Below are 25,738 nucleotides of genomic sequence, written 5' to 3' on the forward strand. Positions count from 1 at the left end.
AACAATCGACAAAACGTGAACGTTTGACAAAAGCAGATTCAAGGACCATGTGCGCCACTTGCCAGATACCGTAGCTCTTTATCTAAAAGAGCTAACGACGGTTTGCTGACGCAGCGTTCTGGTTCCCGTGCCATTTTTTCCGCTTCGACAATCATACGGGTATGATCGTCTTTGTGCCTGAACATTACGACCGTGCTTTCGAACTGCGCAAGGCAGCCACACCTACTGACGTGCTGAGCTAAAAAACCCTCATTGCCAGTGCGCACATTGCGTTGCAATGTGCGCACTGGCAATGCATTGAGCACGCACGCAATGCATTGCAAAAACCCTCATTGCATTGAGCACGCACGCAATGTGCGCACTGGCAATGAGGGTTTTTTAGCTCAGCACGTCAGTAGGTGTGGCTGCCTTGCGCAGTTCGAAAGCACGGTCGTAATGTTCAGGCACAAAGACGATCATACCCGTATGATTGTCGAAGCGGAAAAAATGGCACGGGAACCAGAACGCTGCGTCAGCAAACCGTCGTTAGCTCTTTTAGATAAAGAGCTACGGTATCTGGCAAGTGGCGCACATGGTCCTTGAATCTGCTTTTGTCAAACGTTCACGTTTTGTCGATTGTTAAGTGCCAAGTCATCATTTTTTGTAGATTTTCGTGTTTTCTGTTCCTGGTTCAGCCATATATATGTGGTTTGTGAAAAATAAACCTTCAGTTGATAGTCTGCGCTTGTCCTTGTATCTTCTTGTCGTCCGTGTTTACTACCGCGCAGTTACATACGTCGATCATGAATCACCAACTCGCCCAATCGTCCACCTTGAGCAGTTTCTTGGATTTCGTTCGATGAGCTAAAACTGCGACATCATTTCGCTCACGCTAGATTATGTTAAACTCCTGCTGAGAATATTACATTTAGTCTGCCACCAGGCACAATATGACCTGACACCCGTATAGTGTTCACTTGCCGTGATGGAGCTGAAAAGAATAAGACACGTCAAGCCATTCATGATTGAATACAAAAGCTGGAAGTGTGCCAATTTTTACCCAATATTTCCCCAGATTCCGATTAGCTGCATTCAAGCCTTTTTTCGCAACTTATTGCGCTGGCCGGACGAAATAGCAAGCAACTTTTTGCCTTCGCATGAATTGTAGCGGCATCCGAAGGCGCAGCAGCCGCCCATGGCAACCGACAGTGAGGTTCGCTTTGCGCACTAAGTATCTCCGAGCTCAACGCAATTTGAATGGCGAGCACGCATCCATGAAGCACAGGTCAAAGCACAGGCACTGCGCGCCAGCGCGTCCACGCTCCCGCCCCCCAGAGCAAAGATTGCAGTATCGGGCGATGATAAACAGAGGAAATCTCTCCGCTGTCCCACGTGACAGCAGTTGGCCAATGCCGACGCAGCGGCGGCCTCGGAGTGGTCGGGGAGAGAGAGAAGAGAGGAGGCGCGCGTTTAACCACGTACGCCACCTTTGCGAAATTCTAGGGGCTTTAGCGTCGCCAGATCGTCACGACGCGGCGGCGCGCGCTCCCATCTCTCACGCGTACTTTGACCCGTGGAGAGTGGACGGTCGCGCGTGCGTTCGCTTATCTCGCGGTCGGGGCAATCGTACGCCTTGGGCTTTCACCGGAACGATTCTCTTGTAGATACCGGGCGCACAAAGGTCGTTGCACTCGTTGCATAGTTTTTGTTTGTGAAAAGGATGTGCTTCTCAGACACAGCGAAGTAACGACTGAAATGCTTAATCGCGTTCATCTGTACGTGCGCGTACGCTTCGTGCGTCAATTGTCAAACGTGGGGCACGTTTCGATCTGCTTGCCATTCTTCGCGTGATTTTACAATTTATTGCTATCACGTTCATTGCTTCGTCTTTGCGGCAAAGCTGTGACTTTTTTTCACATGACTCATTCAGCCAGGCGGAAAAAAAACGGACCACATGCGCGTCGCATAACGAACGTCACGACACGCAAAAGTGTTCCCGCGAGGTGATCAGTCGCGAATACGGTCACCGGTATTACACGAAATGTTCTCTAAAACAGCTGGAGCTAATCATATTGTGCCATCCGGAAAAAGAAATCGCAGGGTTCTGTACACATTCACCAGAGACGACTTGAAGGCGAACATCTATACTATGGCGATGTTACGTGTACTTTGTACCACGGGAACACAGACTTAATTTTTTAAGGCACGTTAGCTGCGCTTTCACAACGTGAACGTGCAGCTCGCATTAGCAGGGCCGATGGTGCAGTCCAGGCACAAAACAGGCCCGGAAAGCCGAGTGCCGGCAGCACCGGCATACCGATGATCCGGCTGTGTTTTTGCGGCGCTAAATCGCGAACGGGAATGCAAGCGCCGGTGGCGAGCGTATCCTGGAAACTACGCCACCGAGTTGATTCAAGATGGCAGACGCTTGCAAAAACGCCGGACCGTTGCGGGCACGGCAGCGTCAACGTTATGATTGTGGATGCGCGTTCACCGGTGCGAACGCCCGCTTTCTGCGGGGGTTTCTTCAGAGGCACTTTGCCTTCGGCTGTGACGCCTGTGACTGCCTGTGGTTCAAGAACAACCAATGTTATTAACGCAGGGCGAAACGCATTAACCACTCAGTCATTACACGCCTCCACGAGTGTGATCATGCAAAGCACAATGTGCGGAATGTGAAATCAACACTGTGGTAAACCCCAGCCAAACGTGTATCTATCACCATTAATAGGCAAGAACATGCGGCCAACAATTGTGAAAGGCTTCAGTGCAGCGTCGAGTTGAACCCACTGCTAAACAGCTGGGCCGCACGTTTCAGCTTTCACTGGTTAACCATTTGTACAGAGTGCTTGGGCGATCATTTTTTTAGAAGCGAAGTAGCTCTCTCACTAGACTGTGTAACGCTGTCCCTCCGTACGAACGCGCCACGAGTCGCAGGTGTTAGCGTGGTGCCGAGTAGGTCACGCCGCTGCTGCGCGTTGACGTCACGCTCCCCTCGCAGTGCGCGCGCACGTCGTTCTCTCCCTTGCTTGCCGCGCGCTCATCGAGGAGCCCGCCGCTGCCGCCTCGTCCGTTCGCCCTTCCTCTTCTTTCCACTTTTCTCCCTTTTCCCTTCTCCGCAGGCACTGCGCCGTGCTCCCGACCGGGTTGCAGAAATTAGGTGCCTTTTCTCATCTTCTAACTAAAGAACTTTACTTCTAACCACTACCCCCCCCCCCCCGTTCGCCCCCAACACCTGCCGTGACCGCCGCTCGCTACACCGCCGACTCGTCCGTTCACGCGCAATAAACCTGATGCGCGCCTATCATACGCGTTGAAACACGTCTGTACATGTCACCTACACGACGTACGCCACAGCCACCGCTTCAAACAAATCTTCCAGCGATGACCGCAGCACCCGCGTTAGCGCCGTTCAAACCATGACGCCAACCGTGCGCAACGCTGCTGCATCGCATCCAATCGGGGTGCCCTTCGGGGATATAGTCCAAGTTTTTTTCTCCTTTTTATTAGAACAGGCATTGCTCGAGGCCGCGCTTCTTTGCTCGAGCCGCTGAGCGGTTTTGCGGCCGCCATTAGTAACGCAGCAAAAAAAAAAAAAATAAACATTTTTGTTTCTTCCGAGTTGAGAGGAGAGGGATGGGGATTGAGCCATATCTCATGCTGGCACATCGCCTACACCTCATGAAAAGCCTGCGGTTTCTGGTGCGGATTGTAGAAGAACACGTTGACCGGGGAGACTTGAGCGCGTTCGCCGATTTGGCATAGTGTTGTCTGTGTAGCTTGTGACAGCCTATGTTTAAATAATCTTTACAACAGCGTCTTGTGTCTTCAATGACGGCGAAGACAACACTCACGAATGTGTTTTTTTTTTTTTTTTGCTCGCTCGCTGGATTCCGTGCCGACCGGTTGTGCCCTCGCGATCTCCGACGTCAGCGTAGCTCTGGCCGACTGGGCTCGCCCTACGTCATCTCCTGACGCCGATCTCCGACGACAGCGTAGCTCTGACCTACTAGACTTGCTCTACGCCATCTCCTGACGCCGACAAGAGATCTCGCAAGTGGTGCCCCGTCCTCGGACTCCTGTGACCGCGTTTCCATCTTTCCTATCTCTCCTATCCCCTCGATATGTCCTCGCTCGCTGGCTTAGCGCGTCTTTCTTTCTCTCTCTCTACACCTTTATTCCTATCCTTTTAAGCCCTCCTCACCCACATCCCTTGTGAGCTACTGTTGAGGTGTCGCACCCTGATGCAGTCAGTTACGGGGCTCACTTTTCTTTTCCTTCTTCTAAACGTAAACACCCCCCCCCCCCTGTGCGTGCGTTTCTATGTGTGCGTGTTTATACAGATGCGAAATTGAAAAAAAAAAAAGGTCGGGGAGATTGAACCCAGACCCCTCACCCGCTTTCCTGGCGGCGCCTGTGGCCGGCATGGCACAGTAAATGACAAGCTTGAGCAAAAGTGAGAGATGGAAGTTTTCCAGATTTGACAGCAGCGTCAAAGAATAAACAGATTAAGGAGCAAAAAAGCAGGCGATTGACATTTCGCCGAGCACGCGCACATCCCATACCGCTTATCGCGATGCGAGAGTGTCCGAAATGCGAAAACGTCGATTCCCGCGTGCGTGTTTCACGCGCGACTGCGTGGGCATATCGTCGATCAAGATTTTGACCCGAGATAACGTCACGACTTCCTTCCGATATTCACGCTTAGTCATCTGCAATCCGAACGGCTTTCGGCCTAACAAAAGGTGTAGTAGCGTAAATTCGACGGGACACAAGGACAATAAGAAACACGACACTCGCTATTCTTCTTGTCTATGTGTCCCGTCGAATTTACGCTACTACACCATATGTGAGATGATATTTCACCAACTAGCCCAGCTCTCAACCCTATTGGAGCTTTCGGCCGCTGGAAGCGGCGCTCTGGTAGGAATAATAATAATAATAATAGTAATAATAATAATAATAATAATAATAATAATAATAATAATAATAATAATAATAATAATAATAATAATAATAATAATAATAATAATAATATCTGTGGTAATGCCTGCCAAAATCACTCTAACTATATGGGGCACGCCGTAGTGGAGGGATCCGCAAATTTCGATCAAGTGATGCTCATTATAACGTGTGCGATAGGTATGCATGCACGTAAAGATGTATGTGCGGAGGTATGTGCAGAGTCAAGAAAGTGTCACTAAAGCATTTTAACTCTATGCATTGCCAGAGCCGGCTCCTGTATGCCGCTACGCAGCCGCCCTTCCCATTTGCCTGCAATTATCGAACAAAAAAAACATCACATACAGATCAAATGTTATAGTACTGATTGATTGATTGATTGATTGATTGATATATGGGGTTTAACGTCCCAAAACCACCATATGATTATGAGAGACGCCGTAGTGGAGGGCTCCGGAAATTTCAACCACTTGGGGTTCCTTAACGTGTACCGACATCTGAGCGTGCACATGGGCCTACAACATTTCCGCCTCCATCGGAAATGCAGTCGCCGCAGCCAGGATTCGATTCCGTGAACTGCGGGTCAGCGGCCGAGTACCTCAGCCACTAGACCATCGCTGCGGGGCCAAATGTCAGAGCGTCAACGCAGCTTCACGGCCACGTGAGCTATAGTATCGGTGCACGATCGGTTCGCTGCAAAAGTCATTTCCTCCCGGCGAGTCGGCGAGCCCACACATATTGTGCACGCCGTGCTACTAAGATGCAGCGAGAAAGAAAAGAGCTTGAGAGAAGCAGAGACGAATCACCGCCGCCGCGTTGTGGGTCGACACCGCCACCATTATATACGGCGTCGACAAAACACCGCGTTCAGAACAATCGCGCTCAAGCTCAACGCATACTCTCCAGCGCGCCACCCGATGAAGGCGCCTGGGCGGCCAGGCTCTATTCTGTATAGCGTGACCCCCGAATACAGAACGGCCTCGTATAGTTGAATCACGCCGATCGAGATCGGCCCAACGTCGCACTCGCGGAAAAAGCCCCGGCAGCGCCACGTCGCCTTGCGTTGCGCTGTATACGCATACGTCTGCGGAACACGCGCGGACGGCTTCGTCGCCTTGCAGACTTTTGCAGAGCGCCCACTGCGTTGCAAAATACCACGCGCGCTTCCGAGCAGCGTAGCACTGCAGTACGCCGCGCGTGTTCTGCGATGCGAAACCACGTCGCTCGGTATAGAACTGCACGCCGCCGGCCGTTCGAAACGTGCATTCCAAATTCTGCGATTAGAGCGGGGACGCTGTAAAATGACGATATGTGGGGTTTAACGTCCCGAAACCAGACGCTGTAAAAGTGGCAAGCCATTCGGAAGCCGAATGAGGCGGAAGGCAAAAGCTTGTACATATGTATATGTCGAGCCGGTAATAAAAAAAAAAAAAAACGGGGGAACCATCGAAATCAAGACGAGTTGTAGTACCGGTTGGGTATATATCTTTAACGAGTTCTCGAACAGCATTCATCCGGGTATACATAGCATTAATGATACGTAGTATGGAATCTAGCGCTCGCTCCAAATCGTCGAGATCCGACAGACGAAGCTGGCAGAATAGAGCATAAAATGGAGGCTGCGTATCACAGCCGCATCTATATATTGACCCTGCCAGATTCGCAGACATACGCGCACGGAATCTCCAATGTGCCATTCTTTCACCTGATGGTGCTCTTTTGTGTAGGTATGTTTTCTTCCCGAGCAAGATCTTGGGGAAAATACTTGAACCTATGTCTTCTCCTATCTCACAGAAACGTCACATTTTACAAGTTCTGCTTAGGTTCCCCGGGGAGATCAACTTAGCTGATAAACTGTAAAGTGACTTATACTCCACAACCATTACGTTTTCACTTCCACATACACGATCATGAATTTTCTTCCCTTTTTTTATTTCCTTTTCCAGCCGTCATGATTCTAGGACCTTTCTGTTTTCAATCCTTTCCCACTACGCATATTAGCATGTATAGGCGCCTTTATGGACGCCGGCAGCGTTTTCTCTTCTCCAATAAAAAAGCTTTCTCTCTCTCTCTCCCTTTGCACCACTGCATTCTGGTTTCGCGCCCGCCTTCTTGGCAAGACCTCGGGCCAAGTGCACGCGATACACTTAAATGACAAACGACAGGCTCGAATCACTGAGGCGCCTCACGCATGAAGCCACGTCGGCGGGCTCAGCGCCAGGCCGGATTAGCACCGCGTTTTGTGACGCAAATGCAGGGCCAAGGGGGGCGATCGCCACGCTTTTATTTTAGAAACTGCGCTCTGCAACCGGGCGCGCGGAAAATCGACGCACGCGGAAACTGAGCTCGACGTCGTTGATGCATCTCGTTGCGCGTGCAGAGAGGGAAGCCCAGAGACGTGCGGGAATGCGGATCTCACACCTGCGCGTGAAAACGTAAACGTAACTTGCGCGCGAAGAAGAACACGTGACGCACTATGTAATGCTTAAAAAAAAAACAGACATCTGGACGCTTCTGTAATAGAGAGTTTTAGTACTGCGGAATGGTGCTGCGTACGCATCACGCAAGCGCCTTGCGTTACGCGGGTGGCGTCGTTTGCCACTAATCGGCTTTTAGTACGCCGTAGTACCCGCGTACGTAACGAGCGTTAAGCGTGTTGCGTCATCTGGTATATCAACAAAGAAGTACGTGTTGTTGACAGCCAATGTGAGCCAATCCAAGTGTTATAGCCAGATTATGGCCATATTTTAAGCCACAGAGCCGGTCGGTGCTTGCCTTCGATGCCGCCATTTTGCGAAACGAAGTCTCGCGCTGTCGCGAGCTTGTTCGAGAGCGGCGCGATCAACTCATACGTACGCACGCACGCATCTCATGCGTGCGTACGTAGCGGCTGCGTACGTAACGCGATACGTGCGCGTTACGGTCTGCGCATGCGCACTACGCAGAACGTGGCGTCCTTACGTACGCAACGCCGCCACGTACGCAGTACTAAAACTCTCTAATGACAGTGCGTACCCGCGGCACTTAGCAAACTTCTGGTATAGAGTAACAATAACGCGAATCGTTGGAGTTAGAACGACCCAGAAGCAGGATATACTTATGAGGGGCGCACTTGTGGAGCGCCCCACAAAATTTAGCCATCTTCGGTCCTACAGCATGCATGCATTCCGATTTATTGATTGACGTGTGGGGTTTAACGTCCCAACCCCGCATGCATGCACCCCCAATCTAATCACACGGGACTCTATAGCCTTTCGCCTCCATCAAAATGCTGCTGCTTCGGCCCGAGATAAAAGCGCGCGCGACCTTCGGAGTAGTATACTCAAGCGCCATGACCGCTACACAACAGCACGTCAGTTTTCCAGTCACGTGTCCAATAGAAGAAAAAGTTAAGCGCTTGGACTGTATACATTCGAAAACCACGGTGTGTTTCCGAGGCACAACACCGTATTGGCGGGCTCCAGAATGGCCTTGGTCACCTCGGGTTCGTCAACGTTCGAATAACTAGGATATTTAACGGCTATACGGCAGTCACAAACAATATAGCAGGCGTCTCCACAGGAGATTCAAACGGGCCTTTCGCAATATTTCAGGCAATATTTGACGCGTGTGACGCTTCCTCACGTCATTTTGCATGGAGAGACAAGAACGTTTAAGGAGTTGTTATTCAAAGCCGAGAAGTTGATTGCAGCAGTGGACGAGCTGTTTTAATACCTTCCCTTCAGAAGAACGTTCTGGTAGCAACATGCGTTAAGGAGAGGTCACGACTCCGGAATCGATGGTCGCGTCTTCGGCAGTCTTGAAGTTGGCAAGACATCTAGGCATCATCTGTCAAGGAAATGGCGCAATATATTCAAGTGCTCGCGGGGAGGGTCACATGGCGTTTGAATGAATGACACCTAACTTATCGGCTCGCCAGTCGTGTTGGCGCGCTTAGAAAGAAAAAAAAATACGAAGCAATATTTCGGTTTCGTCACAAACGTTTATAGACGAAGTTCATGTAAGGATAGACAAAGTATGCCATAAACAGGACTTTCACAGCTGCCTGCATCGCTATCATTTTTCTTCCGTCGATTAATTCCACCTATTAATATACTAATTCGTATTTTTTGATACGCTGAAATTGAAATTTCATCAACACAAGTGCTATAGCATTGCACTCAATGTTGACCACTTAGTGTTCTAAACGCGGAAGTTTTTTTTAGACATCCCGCCCATTTAGAATTCAGCCCCAAGAGTTGGACTCGAACCCACGACTTCACCCTCAGCAACGCCACGCGAAGCAAAAATACGTATTAAGCTATCGAAAAGCAAGGACGCACAAAGCAAATGAACAAATTTAAATTAACTTTAAAAAGCCTTACATTTTGCCGAACGGCATAAGACGCTCATGTTCAAGCAGATATACGGCGCATCCTCGAATCTCCTGAATATCCAAGAAAAGCCAAGACAGGTTATCTTGTCTGTTTGTGTGCTTGCTACAGATGGTTGTATATGTGCTGTGTGTAGTGCATGTCTTGTTTGTTCGATCGTCTGCTCGAAACGGGACAATCATTGCAATGCATTGTTTTAGCTTTAGTTTTACTGCTGCGGTTTTATACATACGAAATCGTAACACAATTATGAGGCGTGCCGTATAGCGGAAGGCTACGAAAAATGTCGACCACCTCAGGCTCTCGCGCCCTCATATCGCACAGTGGCCACTCGGCTCTTTCGAAATGCGCCGGCCGCACGATCGAACCAGTGCCCTTATAAGCGTTAATCAAAAGAAACTTCACGACGCAAACCTCTCCTATATACGCACACATTTGTGCAAAAAATATTCCAAAAGCCGGGTGAATACATACATGATTTTAAAAGGTTAAGTACTTGCTGTGGCAGCTAACCTTTTACAAACAGACCTCCAGTACAAGAGAGAGAGAGAGAGAGAGAACGTTTTTATACATTGGATCATTACAAATACGTTTTCAAGGTGCTATATATAGTTGGAACGCCTTTTCATGTCAAATCATGCTGCCATTCTTTGGTCACTGAAGAATTGATCATTTGAGGAGCAGCTGACTACTCAAAGAAAAAAAAATCAAGATGAGGAAAACGACACTATCAATTTCACCTTAATAAATCACTTACTCACGAGAGACGGTGCCCTGATTTTCTTACATTACCTCCTCAAGAACACCCCCCTCCCCCTCCACTCCTCCTACGTAGGACATCAGGTGAACTTCATTCGACACGTCGGAGGCTCGACGAAATCAAAATTGGACGCAAACAAAGAAACAGCTGCGTGAAACGTTGCGGTGTCATGCGCGCTAGGTGAGTAGAAATTCCTATATGAGTTGGCTCGGTTTCCTTCGCCGGTTTCACGAAGGTGTTAACCTTGCCCTTTAGGCTGTTTCAACACGGTCGTCGCTCGGCTTGGCCAGCCGCGCAGTCATTGAAGGGAGCCTTGAAAAGAGAAAAGTGCGCACGAAAGTAAGAAAACACGTTTTTTTTTTCAAGGCATTTGACCAGGAATTGCCGAGCTGCAAGGTAGGCAGCCGTAGCTGTCCCTTGCAGTGACCTTGCGAGAGAACGAAAGCTGACCGCCACCAACAACGCCGCACATCGGCCGCACACGACTCGCTTTACCTTCCCATCTCTTGTTCCTCTCTTATTTTTTTTTTTTTTGAAAAAAACTACCTCCATTACGTAAATTGCTATCCTAGCTGTGAGCTGCTGCCACAGCGCGAACGCCGATCTTTATCGGCCGACCCAAGGGCTGCAGGAATGACAACAGCGCAGCGATTTGAGAGGTATGCGTACGCACCAGCACCCGACCCCTTCCCATACCAACCCCTGAGTGTGCTCTTTCCACCCCCCCCCCCCCACGTCATGTTTCGCGTGGTCAAGGGCACAGTTAACAGGTTGGTTCTCCACATATACACACACGGGCCTCATTGCCAAGTGCCCCAGAAAATCATGGTAAGCGGAAAGCACTCGGCACGCAAACTGTTTCGCGCATAGTTAAAGTAGCAAGTTTCTGTGCAGGCTATAGGTCCACCGTTACCGAGCGAAAAAGAAAACTTTGAAGGCTCGCAGATACGTTGTTTGCAAGTTCGACCACAGTCACGCGCCTCGCCCTCCCCCCCCCCCCCTCTCCTTGTTTCATTTGCGTTTATGCATGTGGTATACCTTGTCGCAGCGTGAGGTCCCTGTTTTTGATGCCAGCTCTGATATGGCAAGGTGCCCGCATACTCATTAGGGAAGTCCGTGTACGTGTACAACCGCTTTGTTTTTTTTCTCGAGTATTGCCACTACTGACGTCCTCATCGACGCGGTAACGCAAATTCCTGCCCGTCGAGGGAAGTCGCCGGCCCAGTCTCGCACCACGCCATGCAAGTTGACCCTGGGGCCATCTGGTCAGCGCGCCAAATAGAAAAATCAATTTGTATAATTATGTCTCCAATGATATATACGCGCGCACGCAAAATAGCCTCGCTGCTAGTCGTTAACAGCTAGAGCTCACGGCTAGTCCGCGATATCGGCACTGAGGCGGTATAGTTATTCCATACGGACTGCAGCTATCGACCAAAGCAAGGCGGCGGCAGACTGCGCGGAGAACGTCGAATTCCAATAGCCGATCGCGAGCGTTCGGTCGGACTACAAGCGGAGCGCTCCGCTCCAACTGAGGTCACTGTCTCCAAGTCCGCGAAAGGAACTCGTGCGCCCCCACGCAGGCACACTTGACGTCTTCTCTGCAATTTCGACGGAGCAAGAAACACTATGGGCAACATCACAGCCACATTCTTTGTTTTGTTAGGATTAAGTGTGTGTGTTTGGGGGTGGGGGGGTTAGTTACATTCATTTCACGTAGGTTCGGGCGCATGTTTGTGTGTGTGCGTGTATATAAAACTGAAAAAAATTCGAGAAGTAAGGATATAAACCCTTACCACCCCCCCCCCCCCTCCGCTAAGCCAACGGACCGTGGCGATACGGATTGCGCGGCTGCTCCCAAGCATGACATTGGCATAGGAACACTCCATACAGAGCAGAAAAACTTTAGCCGAACCTGCCATTGAAATTCGGCAAAAGACACGCGCGCAAAGCCCCACTGCGGCGTTCTGCAGCCCAGGAAGTATATATGGTTTTACGCATCCGAATTCATATCGATTGACATTCAGTAAATAATAATTGTTTGAGCGTTAAGTTCCAAAACCTCGATGGCACAATGAGAGAAACGCCGTTGTGGTGGGCTCTGCAAATTTCGACCGCATGAGGTTATTTAACGCGCGCCTAACGAGTACGGGCCTAGGCATTTCACGTCCGTCGAAATGCGGCAGCCACGGTCGGGATTCGATCCCGAGACTTCCGGGTAAGCAATCGAGCACCGGCCGTAGAAGAATAAAACCGCGGTGAGGCACTGAACGTATGGTTTACGGTAGTTGCTTACCGGCCTATAGTTGGTTCATCTCAACATACGTAACAGCGCGCAAAACTGGAAAGAACGGCAGAGTGTAAAGAGTATAGCGCTTATTACACTCTCTCTCATGTTTCCACTTTACGCCGCGCTGGTACATGCGTTTAATTAACGCTCACTTGACTTCTCGACGTGGTCGAAACTTCTGGAGCCCTCCAATACGGTGTGACTCATAATCATATCATGGTTTTAGGACGTTAAACCACAGATATTATGACTATGACTAGACTTCTTGACAGTGCGAAACGCCACGCATACATAGTTATACCCCGTTTCGTGCCAGAAGATGATGCCTCGAAGCAGAGAGGGAGACAGAGCAGAAAGAGAGGGAGGGAGAGATGTAGGTAAAACGGATATATTTCATGAAAACAGCGCATATATAGATCACCAGCGAAGGCATCTGCGAACTGCTATGCTCTGCGTTGATGTTTGAGGAGGGGCAACCGGTGAGGTTTGCAAGTATTATATGCAGAGAGCGTCAATCAAGCACGCGTGTTATCTGATCATTCAATATTTGCTCTCATTTACTCAATCCCTTTATGAACAGGGCGCGCAACCTCGGACGCAACGAGCAGCTAATTAACGCGAATACACTTGGCAGAATCTCAATCGCGTACGACGTATTCCCGCCCGAGGCGCCACCTGCATTCCGCTTCGCGAACTCATATTCACAGTCGGCGATGCCAGAATAATTTTGCCCGCGTGAGTCCACGTGAATACGCTTGAATAAGCGTCCATGTTAATAAGCGTCCATGTGAATACGCTAGAGCTTTTCAGTTTTGGCCCTCCGAATAATACGGCAGCAATGGCCATGAACTGACCCCTCGACCTTTTTTGGCTCAAGAGAAGGAGACCGAAGACTGCTGCCGCAGCCACAGCGCGCCGGGATGCCCCGCAACGCGCTGACTGCGCGGGCGGGCCAGGCGACCCGTGAACTATAAATAACCTTCCATCTATTGATCGATTTCAAGTCTGAAAGCCACTGCGCCGTGTAGCTCACGAAGGACTCCATAATAGAGATCGCCGATAAATATGGAGCGCCAAGTGCGTATAGTTGCAGTCGGACGTTTCAACTTGATGTGAAGCGATAGCGCGCCTCAAAAGACTGTCAGCACTGTGCATTTTCGATCCCCAGGCACGTATGCCACATAGACGTACCTTTGAACTGTTCTAATCGTGAAAACATGTCCCTTTATATACACGCTTTTTTCTTTTCTTTTTCTTTCTTTTTTTTTGCGGTTTGTCATTCGCAGGGATCAGTGAGTCCGGATATTGACCCCACAACTATTCAGCTAAAGTAAAAAGTCGTGACCTTCGTTACCGTCTCGAAATTATAAAAATATCCACGGCCCCTGATATGCGCTCGCTTAATGTAACTTGAAGAAGCCATCTTTTTTATTCCTTTTTTGCTCTTAACTTTAGTCGATTGCATTGGTCCTCATTGCCTCCGAAAGGTATAGCTACACCTGCAGCGTGGTCCTGCACTGTCTCTGCGGGAGCAAGCATTGCATTATTTCTGCACCTCACGTGGCTCCAGGATCCCCCCCCCCCCCCGCTCCTATATACGATCAAGTGACGACACCAAGCGATGACGTCACAGTGACGTTGCGAATTTCAGTTATTTGTGCTGCCGTGATGATCGAAGGCTTAGGTTCACGTCATCACGTAATGACGATTATTTATTATTTTTTTGCATCGTTCGCCTTAACACCGACGGTTACTTTTTGCGTTACACGTGGCATATTTCGCCTTGATAAGTGATCGATAAGCGCAGAACAAAGTTTCGGATCGCATTTTTGCGAACCGCTGAAAAACGCGCACGAATTTGGCGCCGGGGCACGTCCCACGTATCGCACAAGCACGTGGATAAAGCTGCCTTTTACGCAGCAACCGTAAAACTCTCACAACCAAAGTGACAAGACGAAAAAAACAACAACGAAAGACTCCTATATGGATTGTTCACTGTAGCAACCAAGATTTGCGATGTATCATTTATGCGTGAGGCATGCAGGCAGAGAGGCTATTGCGTAACACTCGTACGACGCGGGCCGCGCGCTTACTCGCCGTATCGACCCCCGGGACATAGAACTGCATCCCTCGAAATTCTCCGGAGTTTTCAGAAAGCCTTCGGCCAGCGCGGCGTTATCCAGGCAGAAAGCTGCCGAGGCGTATAAAGGTCGCGCAACGCGTGATCCGCCGACGCCTTTAGGAGGAGGTGAAGGTGAGGGAGGCTCCGAAGTTATCGGGGTATTCAATGAAGCCGAGTTTGAGAGAAGGCTGGAAACGATATGCACGGACGCCGTTGATAACGCGCAGTGCGCTCGCCTTAATAATCCCTTTGTTGAAACCGCAAGCACCATTCGGGAAGGAGTTCGAATTGCGGAACAAGAGGTGGGCGGTAAAATCGTTCACGACGCGAAACTCGCCAGTGAAAGGCGTCTTTTGTTAAGAGTAGCCTTAAAGCGAAAAAAAAAATACTCTAGGAATGCGTTGGTGTGAGCGAGTGAATGCGAAGACAATGAACACTACCCACCTTAGCTAACGATGCCAGGTTGGACATTGTTCGTTCAGCTTTTTGGGTCACTACTGCCGGTGACTCGTATAAAACACATTAACGCAAGCACCGTCTCTATAATGTGCTCAGCATCGCCACCAGAAAGCCATCCACGTACTCTGGCAGCGGCTAGCTCAGCTTCCCCCGTATTTCTCTGGCAATGATTTGGCACTTTCCACGCTTTGATCCATATTTATAGTTTCGTAGCTATATTCCAGCTGGGTTCCATTGCAGGGTTTATAACTTCAGGTGTTCCACACATCAAACGTTTATCTCTAAATTCTTCTTTTCCGCTTCTCGAATGAATAAATAAAAATGCTTTGCGAGATGTTGACGATGATATGGCCTGGATATTCACCTGACGTGCTACTCCAGGTAGCGAACATGTATGTACATCTGAGCAAGAAAATAGCTTGAAATCTGGCTCGTGTACAGCACAGCCACCTGCGTTTTAGATTCCTCGATTTCGCCTTACGCTCTTACACAAGTGAAACTATAAGTAGCCGGAAACGCGTAAATTGTGTCGAAACTTCCCATCCGTTTTATTTTTTTACAGGCTTCACCTGCCTAAGACGCACTACGTGTTCTCGAAGCCAGTTCCGTTTGGGGGAGTTCGCGAGGCAACAGGGCGCGAAGTCGTGACAGGTGAAAACACGCCTTGGCGTGAAGGAGATGGAAAGATAGAACGGCGCTCGCGGGAAAAACAAACAAAAAACGGGGAGGGGAGACGCAGTGCTCGGACGCAGTGTATAGCGCTGAGCAGGTGCCCCTCACTGGCGGTCGCGCGGGGACTTCAGCGTTAATTACTCCCGACTTGCCGAGCCGCAGGAACCACTCTCGCGCATATCAACCTCCTCGCGCGTCGCGCAGGCACACAGCAGCGGTGTTCTGCCGCTGCAGTCTTCGCGGCACGCGACGGCACTTTCATTTACACCTTAAACGGGCGCCCAATTAGCGAAGCAGGCGAAATCGTTGGCAGGCTAATACATGGCGAACATTGGTTTGCTCAAGGACCCCTCTAGCCATTTACGCAGATACATTTACTGATACATTCGCACAAGGGGACGGACACCTTTCACGACGTTTCTTAATGCGCAAAGTTACGGCTATCCGTTTTTTTTTTCTTTTTTTTGAAGATAATGACGAGTGATAACACCTGATGTCTTATTTGAAGAACTGTTTACTTCCTGTCTTTGCCCCCGGAAAAATCCGGCGACCAATAGCAGGCCGTTGTGAGCAGCACTTCATCACTTCACTTTCAGTTTCGCATCCTTTGCCAAGCTTTCTTTCGGGGCCGAAAAACAAGGGGGCGGGGGGGGGGGGGGTTGATTACACTTACCCCCTCCCCCCTACCAATCTATCGAAGAACACTGCACGCACACCCATGATGGGGAAAAGAAAGTGCCAAGCAAGGAGGGGATCCATAGAGGTATGCAGTATAGTCGTCCACATCTCTATCGTTCACATAGCAAAACGGCGGGAACCAACGAGGGTATTTAGAACCACTCACGTAATTCTCTCTTCTCCCTATAACGCTTTCTTTAACTCGTTCAGCTTTCTCCGTGCCTTTCGATCCTCTGACACCACTTTGTTGTAGGCCTGGGAAACTGGCGTGAACTATTCCACCGCTCTGTCGTCGCCTTGCTCTGAGCCCTGCAGCGACCAGTTCGACGCTTATCGCATAGAAGACTCAGTGTGTCCCTATAAATATCGAAAAGAAACCCCGCGAACGAGTACAGCTAGCACTTTTCGGTGTCCCAGGGGAGCAGTTTCACGACGAAGTTCGCTGTGCTGCCCGCTGCCATAAAGCATTGCCGGTGGTAACAGTCTTCAGAGGGATTAAGCGCAAGTGATGGTAAGAGGCGCGTTTAATGTGTTCTCGGCAAACCTACTCAGCACTCTACGTCAAAAAGCCCAGGTGCCATGACAAAAAAAGAGACACACGGAATGTCTAAACTTATTTTTTTTCTTAGGCCATGCAGTATAAACCTACCAGGAACAAGAGAGAGTGCATAATCGGTGGGGATTGCCGAGACCAAGTGGTTGCAAGGGCCGTAGTGCGTCATAAATAAAGATTGGGCAATAAATGGAGTCGTCCTGAGAGTGCATCCAGTGACGACAGTAAAAACACTCAGCACCCGCTGAGCCAGCGTGGCGAGTAGTCGGGCAAGCGGGTAAACATGTTCGTGGAGCTAAGGCAGGACGTTGGCTCGCACAGTGTCGACAGCTCAGCCCCGGCGCGCACTTGTCAGAAATTAGGAAGCTGTCATCAGCAAACGATGGTGAATATATGAGGGCTCGTTCTTTTTTGTTAGACGCAACGAAAACCGACAGACAATGAAGCCTACAGCGAAGTATATATATAGGCGACGCTGTTTGTAGTCATTATGATATAAATCAGACGAAGTTAAAAGTGTACGAAAAGACAAATTGCCGCCGGCAGGAAGCGAACCTGCAACCTTCGGGAAATGAGTCAGTGGCTAAGTGAGCCATGCCGGCGGTCATCTTCTCGTCCACTTTATCGAGTACTTCTGTGCGTGTAAACCTCGGAATGTTTGTTAGCGCCACTCTAAAAAAAAAGTGTGCTAAACTATAGCCGTTCGCTGGCTATAGTTTAGCACACTTTTTTTTGCCAACATTCTCGATAACGCTTAAAAAAAAAAAACCTAAATCTTGCTTGACCTCATTGTCTGTTGGTTCTCATGGAGGCGTCATTGATTCAGCCGATTGAACAAGTGCCAGTTATGTACCCAATTTATTGCTCTAGCAGACGCATTTCCGAAGGTTCATCCCTTCATTTGCTTCATTCCGTGGTCCCTTCCTTCCTTTCTGCAAATTATGTTATGGTGTCAGCATTCACTAAACGACTACGTAGTGCTTCTTTCGACGCACTTTTTGTCTAAGACACGTATTTGTTTAGGCCAGCTGGTTTGAGAAAATTAATAATTAAGCGGTACTGCACGGGGCAAGGTAGTTATCGCACTGGCATTTATCGGTCGTGCTCGTCGTCACGCTGCCTTGCTCCCTGCCAGTTGTAAGGACAAGAGGAAAGAACCAAAATGGTTGATAACATGCGGGGATTTACGCGGCAAAACCCCGATGTGATTACGAGGCACGTCATAGTGAATGGTGCCGGAAATTTCGACCACCTGTTGCTATTTAACGGGCACTGACATCGCACATCGCACGGGCCTCTGGCATTCCGCCTCTATCGAAAGTATGACCACCGCGACCGCGATCAAACCCGCAAATTTTAAAGTCGGAAGAGGAGCACCGTAACTATTGTAACGCCGAAGCGGACAAGAACAGGCGGAATAGCATAGACTTGACACATGTTTATAATGGGGAAGGAAGATTCAAGGAAGACAATAGTACTCGTTCAAGGAAGACAATAGTACGACCACTGCCGGTTTCTTACAATTGCAATTCACTACTAACTCTTTTTTTTCCCTGTCTCTCTGTTCAGTCTTGGTCATTTTTTTTATTACAACCAGATAAGAAAAAAAAACGTTACACATCACCTCTCACAAGCGTGTTCGACTAAGCGGACAATAATGCGACAGAATTAAGTTCGGCTAACGGCCCTGAAAAAAAAAAAAACACGAGCGCAGAAGGAATAAGCTAGTAAACGAAACAAATCAAGTGCGGTTAACTAAATTGCAAACCATCAACGAAGGGCCCCGCCGCGGTGCTCTAGTGGCTAAGGTACTCGGCTTCTGACCCGCAGGTCGCGGGTTCAAATCCCGGCTGCGGCGGCTGCATTTCCGATGGAGGCGGAAATGTTGTAGGCCCGTGTGCTCAGATTTGGGTGCACGTTAAAGAACCCCAGGTGGTCGAAATTTCCGGAGCCCTCCACTACGGCGTCTCTCATAATCATATGGTGGTTTTGGGACGTTAAACCCCACAAATCTAATCTAATCTAATCTAATCATCAACGAAGGAAAAAAAAACAGCGTTCTAACCTCGGTAATCGTATAGACATGGCTCCTGTTCTCGCCGATGTTCGGCGCAGCCGAGGCGACGACTCCGGCGACTAGTTGCTGGTCGTATTCCGCGGTAATCGATCTACTGTGGCTGGCCGCTCCAGGCTTTGTACCGGACAAGGTTCGACACTAACTTAGAAACTTCGGGGAAGTTCAGTTCACTCCCGAGCACAGGTGTACACCACAATACGGCGCCCCGGTAAGGAACACCGCACCGAACAGCGCGTCACAAAACAACACGTCGAACAACACCGCGGGCCACCTAAAAAAAAAAACGAGCCCGGTATACATCCACAGCGCGATGCAAGCTTACGCGGCGTAAGGCTACGCGCACCGTGTGTGTAGCAAACACTGCGCCACACTCGAAATTATAACAAAAAATATGTAACCGCGGCAGTTGCAGAGGCAGCCGGTGTTCAGCGCTGAGAACCACCAAACTCGCAGTCTGCGATCTCGACTACGATGCAGTCCTTCTCGAGGGTGCGAGCAAGAAGCACGGGAGCCGCGGCCGGCGCGACTCGGAAGGGTCCGCGTTGTGCGTGCGCGACGGTGTCGTCTGAGAGGCGGCGGGCCTCCGCGTTACGCTAAGCGCGGCGACGCTGGCGTGGTGCCTTCAAACGGAGGAATTGAGACCCTCACCCCCGGCTGTCTCTCTCTCTCACACACACGCGCCCGCTTGCGCCCGCGGGGCAATCGAAAGGAGACGACGCGCAGTGCGTGCGCGTCGCGGGTGGGAGAGGATGAGGATGGCGGGGAGGAGGATGAGCTTCTCCATCCTCGCAACCACGGCGACGATGGCCCTCACTGAACGCGCAACACTGATGGGGGAGAGAAGAGAGAGGTGGAGGAGACGAAGTTAACCAGCCGTGGGGTGTGTGTGTATGATGTGTGCCCTGCAGAAAAGCCACTGAAAGGAAAGGAAGGCCCCAGGCGGGACAGCTCGTATTCGGTTGAGCAACAACCGGGCCCCATGGTGACAACGGCTGCCAGTGCAACCCGCACTGGCCGTGGCGCAGTGCGTGCCGATGATTGCTGTTATGAGCTGCGCCGGCCGGGGCGTAGGTGGTGCGCCGGCTGTGCCAGCAGTTTCGGTGTCTCTCGCCCTATCGCGCTCCTGCGAGACCTGGGAGCGCATTGTGTTCGAGATAGAGATAGAGAGAGAGAGAGAGAGAGAGAGAGAGAGAAAGAAAGAAAGAGAGAGAATGATAAGGAGTAGCCGGCGCCATAATGGTGCGCCAACATCTCCTTATATATCATATCAATAAAAAAAAAAGAGAGAATGAAAGAGGCGGCAGTGAAAGGGGTGCGCTGACAACGACGCAGAAGACGACAGGGCATTGGAACAGAAGGGAACAAAAAGAACCCTGTGTCTGGCACCGCGGGCAACGAGGGTCTTTAGACCCGCGAGGAAACGGACAAAGCTGGCCCTTTTACGAAATAAGACGACGGCATTGTACGCGCAATGGGAACAAGCCGCACTTCGACAATACAATGAAGTAAAACGCAAGCCCACGCACAGAAAGGAAAAGGCAGATGATGATTCTGTTTCTGAAACTTCGCCGTTTCGTGTCTATGCAAACCAATACGAGGCTGCATCTCTCGCACGCCATAATTAAGTATATGCAAGGTACGAGAGCTGATGTATTAACGCGACGGCAATAAAGAGCTCGCTTAGAAGAAATTCCAGCGTCGGTGTCGGCGTCGTCGGTTGTGAGCGAACAACCATCTTGTGCGTGACCGAAAAAAATCGATAAGAATGCAAATAAAATAATAAAAAGTTCCTTCGTCAGAGCGGGCATCCAACCTGGGTGATTTGCGCGGATGCTCCACCACCCAGCCACGGACCTGCTCGTGAGTGCAGAGAAGATAACTTCCTCTGCTTGGAAACACAGTGAAAGTAACCATCATGCTTACAAACACACGCGTCCTGTATACATGCTTCACAACACAACATGAAACATTGTAGTTGTAATGCATGGTACAAGCGTGTATTGTCATCGGGAGTCAGAACGTGTGATTATCATAATGACTTCATGGTTTAAAGACGGTCATCAACTACACAAGGCACACACGTGACTTGTGTAGCAAGTTGGAGAAAGCAAGTTGGAAAAAGATGTCATGTACTGCGTACTTGAAGTAGGTACAAGGGACGGGGTATCAATATCGATTTCAACCCTTAACGGCAAAGCTTAAAGGTCCCCCAATCATTTTGTCTCCAGAAATGCCACATTCGTTAATAACCGCAGTAAAGATGTACGTATGTCAGTTGTCAAAAATGCATTAGGCGGTAACACGTCTGTCAGTGTCGTTACGCTGCGTGAAATTTCTCACTTAATCATTGCGAATACACATTCGAACGAAAAGAACAATGAAACAGCTGCCGTACGATTTGCTTTATTTGGTGTGGGAGCAGCGCTTGCCCACCATATTTTTTTAAATTTTTTTTCTTCAGCGTCAGCCCTAGCCTCCAAGAGCAAACACGTTCAAACCATAACGCGTATTCCCCGTGCCCCACTCCACCTACGTCAAATACCTTAAATATCGTGGGTGCCCCCCAATCCTCCCTTCACTCTCAGTAAAAAATAACAAATTCAGGCACTGCCCCTGGTATTAACAGCAACAGTGACGTCAATGACGTTACCAAACGGTGACGCAAACACCCTGCACGTGCGTTCACCTGTACAGGTCGGGAACACCGACCCATAAGGGACTTTCTCGAAGCAACCGTACACAAACCCTCACACAAACTGGTTTAGAGCACCCGGATTTAGCACTTCGGTCACGTAATCAATGCTTCACGCAACAAGTATACGGTGCTGCCTTCGTAGAACATGCAGTCTGAAACAGAACAGGGGAGAGAAAAAAAAGAAAAACAATCCCAAGCCAACAGCCGCGCACCAAGCCGCTACAGAAAGGTTTCCATAGAAACCTGTCGAGCGTAATTAACGAAGTGAAAGGAGGGAGAGAGAACCGATCACGCATTTATGCAAGTAATGCTCGGCGAGGAAATGTTGCGCATCTGGGAAACGCAGTGATAGATGCCTCGTTGTTCGAGGCGATAGGTGTCGCGTTGTATGCGAAGGCTATACAGGGTGTCCCACATATATAGCTTGAGCCAAAAATTTGAAAGTGAAAGCAACTTAGGAGGCAAATTGAACCAAACGCATACTACTCGCATTAGCCTGTAGGTACTGAGGCTATTTTTTATTTCTCACAATACAAATAAATAATAATTCTTAATTACCTCATTCTTAATTATGGGCTGGGAACCCTAAGTATGAACACTAAGATGTAGAGCACTTTCAGAAACCACCGACTAAATTGTTTCCATCTCGCACTGTTATTTTTTTTCCACGGTGTAATAAAAACCCACGAAATGTGTAAAGAAGCCATGTGATGGACCGCGAGCGCACTGCTATAGTGCTGCTATAAGCTTTTTTTTTTTTACAACGCGGGAAAAATAACAGCGCTAAACGTATCGTACAGGAAACAGTTTTGTCGGTGGTTTCTGAAAGTGCTCTACATCTCAGTGTTCATATTTTGGGTTTCCAGCCCATAATTAAAAAAGAAGTAATTAAGAAATTATTAATTAATTTGCATGGGGAGAAATAAAAAAAATAGCCCGAGTACCTGCAGGCTAGTGCGAGTATAGTACGCGCTTGCTTCAGTTCGTCACTGAAGTGTCTTTCACTTTCAAATTCTTGGCTCAAGTTATGTGGGACACCCTTTATATAACGGGAGCCGGAAAGCGCCCGAAATCGGCTCTTGCGGAGGCTCGGGGTGTTTTGCGGCAGGTCGTTATAAAAAACGCATTTGCGCGTGGGCCACTGTGAATGAGTTTCCAGTGGCGAGATCTGGGGAAACACGGCAACTTGTAATGACAGCCGAGAAAGAAAAAAAAAATCACAACATATCCACGGATTGAATGATGATGAGTGGGGCGAAGCGCTGAAGGGTTTCATCGCTAAACCGTGAACCATCCGCGAATATCACCCACTACATCATCAGATACGTGACAAACACTGTATATATTTATACAAGGTATTTTATTATTCGCAAGGGGTAACTATACGTCGCTTCCGTTCCCCCTTCATTATAACGGCTTTATGGTCGGTGAAGTGACGGACTCGATGTTGGCAAGTAGCGGCATGTTTGCGAGGACGAAGTAGCGGGCACTTTGCAAAGCCTTGGAACTATAGGCGGTCACGTACAAACAAGGAATGAACACAGTGGGACAATCTATGGTTCTTTAACGCTCATCTGGATACAAGTACACGACCATCTTGCATTTCATATTGGCCACTTCTCAACAGCATTTGCTTTATGGTCGGTGGAGTGGTGGAACGGGGATGGGACGTAGTGGGATGCTTGCAAGGACGAAGTATTGGGCAGTTGGCAAGAGTGGAACTTTTTTAACATTTCGAAATTATGAAGATTTCCTTTTAAATAGCAAGGCACCGTTCGTTTCATGGCCGCTCCCCCATGGTGGGTTGCGCCAGGATAAAAGAGACAAACAAACAAACAAGGTGGAACTATAGGCGGGATACATATGGACAGACCTATACGCCTTTAGGAGCTTCATAGTAATAAGGGCTTCATAATAATACTATGAATTCAAACCAACTAGCCCAAATCGCCATTCTTCTTTAGGAGCTTCACCTCTAAAAAAGGACTCCGCGGGTCATGTGTCAGTCGAGCTTGTATCTATACCGAATAATGTTACAGTTACGTAGCGTGACGCCCGAACGCTACAAGATGCGGGATATTGCTGAAGATATACGACCTCTTCAGATGATTTAATGGGACATCTAAATCAAAGCGTGAGAGAGCATCTGCACATCACTCCCATTTAAATACACCGTTCCGATGGCTTACTACGAATGTTTTTGGCTTATATGCCCAATGTTTTCCATGTTATGTTTTCTGCACTCATTCCAAGATTTTCCTTTTTTGTTCATTTGGTTTAGAGGAGCTGACGGCGTTCGAACTGCTCTCCAGGTTCTGTGTACTGTCTAGTTTTCATCTGCATCCAGCACACGTGAACATGTACCCGCACCAATGCAGAGTTATCAGCAAAACCAGTCACTGCACTATATTTACTTAATTCCCCGCTTTATTGCAGGCATCGCGTTCGCGCAAAATGAATTGAGGCTCGAGAACAGGTTTCGAAACACAAGTCTACGAACGGGCCAACCAGATGCACCGGCGTACCATTGACACGTACTATACTTTTGCCTTTCTATAGGCGTATTGAACATTTCTGTTTGAGGCGAAGCATTGTTTGCTTGCAACAAAAACATCGATGGTCACAGATAGAAAAGTAAAAGAAAATGAAGTTGGCTACTGCTACCAGGAGGAGCACTACACCATGTCAGTGAATGCATCTTATTATTGTATTTCTATATTCACATTTTTTATGCCTATACCACGTTAGGGTCTGTCTACTTTTACCGTTACGTGCATTGGCTAGCCTCTCTGCATTTCCTTCCTCCTCTGCTGTAAAAGTGATAAGGTGACCTAAATATATGGGTCAGGAATAGCAGATGTATAACTACAATCAGTGAACAATAAGGGAAGATCAAGGAAATGAGAGATGCACATAAAGATTGTGTTCTGTTCTGCTCTATCTGCTTTTCTGTAAAGAGAATGAGGTCCATATTACCTCGGCTACTCCATGTCGATAAGTTCTGCAGCGGAAAAAAGAATCATCCGGAATGGTACCAAGAAAATTAGAAAAGAGAAAAAAATATAAAAACGACATAATAGCATACTGAAACCAGTTGAAATAACATGCCAATGTACAGTTTACTTGCAGCAGTTGAGACTGTCATAAAATGTTCGCACGCACACCTTTCTATTTCTACTTTCAGTATATAAGCACCAACACATAATTTCCCATATCTCAACCCCTAGCTGTGTATCACTATAGCGCTTATCCATTCCTGACACCACTAAGAAGCCTGTCAGGAAGATGTTCGCCTTTTACTGAAGATGCATCTCAGGCCATGGTCCACGTAATTTTTTTTTTATGTGAGGGGCCGTCGGTGCATTCTTGCTATAGTTTCTTCCTTAACTTTCCTCTTTCAATTCCGTATTTTACGTACTGGAACAGAATACGTGTGTTCTCTGTAGAAACAATTAATTAAACCGAAAGGCAATTGAGTCGAAGAAAGCATAGGGCACATTGTTCGTGGTTTCTTAACTGCACTATAACAATTCTCTCCTAAATGGAAAGGAATTTAAGTGAAGTAAAACTCATCCTTTCTTCCGGTTGAATCCCAACTCACAATTTTCCTCCCGTCAGTCGGATTCAAAACTACAACCTTGTTGAAGCCGATAGTTGGGCGGGAGCCCGTCTGGTCCGGAAAAGACACGAATACAGTTAAAACAGACACCGACCACGAATAAAAGCAATATGACAGCAACATTTTTCGGCTCCCGCACGGGAGCTTCAAAGGGGTCCTGCAATATCTTTTTAGCATGGTCAGAAAACGCTGACGATTGGTAGTCAAGGCTCTCGAGAACACGCGAGACATGGCGCGCGGCACGCGGCCTGGAACTTAAGTTCTCAAAGTCAGCTAACATTTCTTTCTCTTCTCTCGACAAACGACGCTACAAGCTCAAAAATCACTCGTCATCGGCTGATTTGAGGATGGCGCACTCGGTCGTTACTGGGGCCACCGCGGCGGCCCCAGTAACGGCCATGCGTGCGCGCGCGGTCGCACTGAAAAATCACGTATTCGAAGAAAAAAGAAAGAGAAAATGTTCTCAAGGCCACGATGCGCGTGACGTATTTTCCTTTCC

The 25,738-nt window shown here is 48.8% G+C and overlaps 1 protein-coding gene across 2 annotated transcripts in view; it reads right to left on the reverse strand.

The window, feature by feature from the left end:
- The window catches only part of LOC142788297 (sodium-driven chloride bicarbonate exchanger-like), a 244,867-nt gene that overhangs the window by 175,146 nt on the left and 43,983 nt on the right, over nucleotides 1-25,738 (reverse strand). The window contains exon 1 of one of the 2 annotated variants that reach the window (XM_075884899.1): nucleotides 18,914-19,028. The exons of the other annotated variant lie outside the window; for it this stretch is intronic. Coding sequence (XP_075741014.1) covers nucleotides 18,914-18,933 — 20 coding nt within the window. The 5' untranslated portion in view covers nucleotides 18,934-19,028. Of the gene's footprint in view, nucleotides 1-18,913; nucleotides 19,029-25,738 lie in introns of those variants that run through there. 2 annotated transcript variants of the gene reach the window in all.

Source organism: Rhipicephalus microplus, unplaced genomic scaffold (assembly GCF_043290135.1).
Source record: "Rhipicephalus microplus isolate Deutch F79 unplaced genomic scaffold, USDA_Rmic scaffold_52, whole genome shotgun sequence".
Taxonomy (NCBI): Eukaryota; Metazoa; Arthropoda; class Arachnida; order Ixodida; family Ixodidae; genus Rhipicephalus; species Rhipicephalus microplus.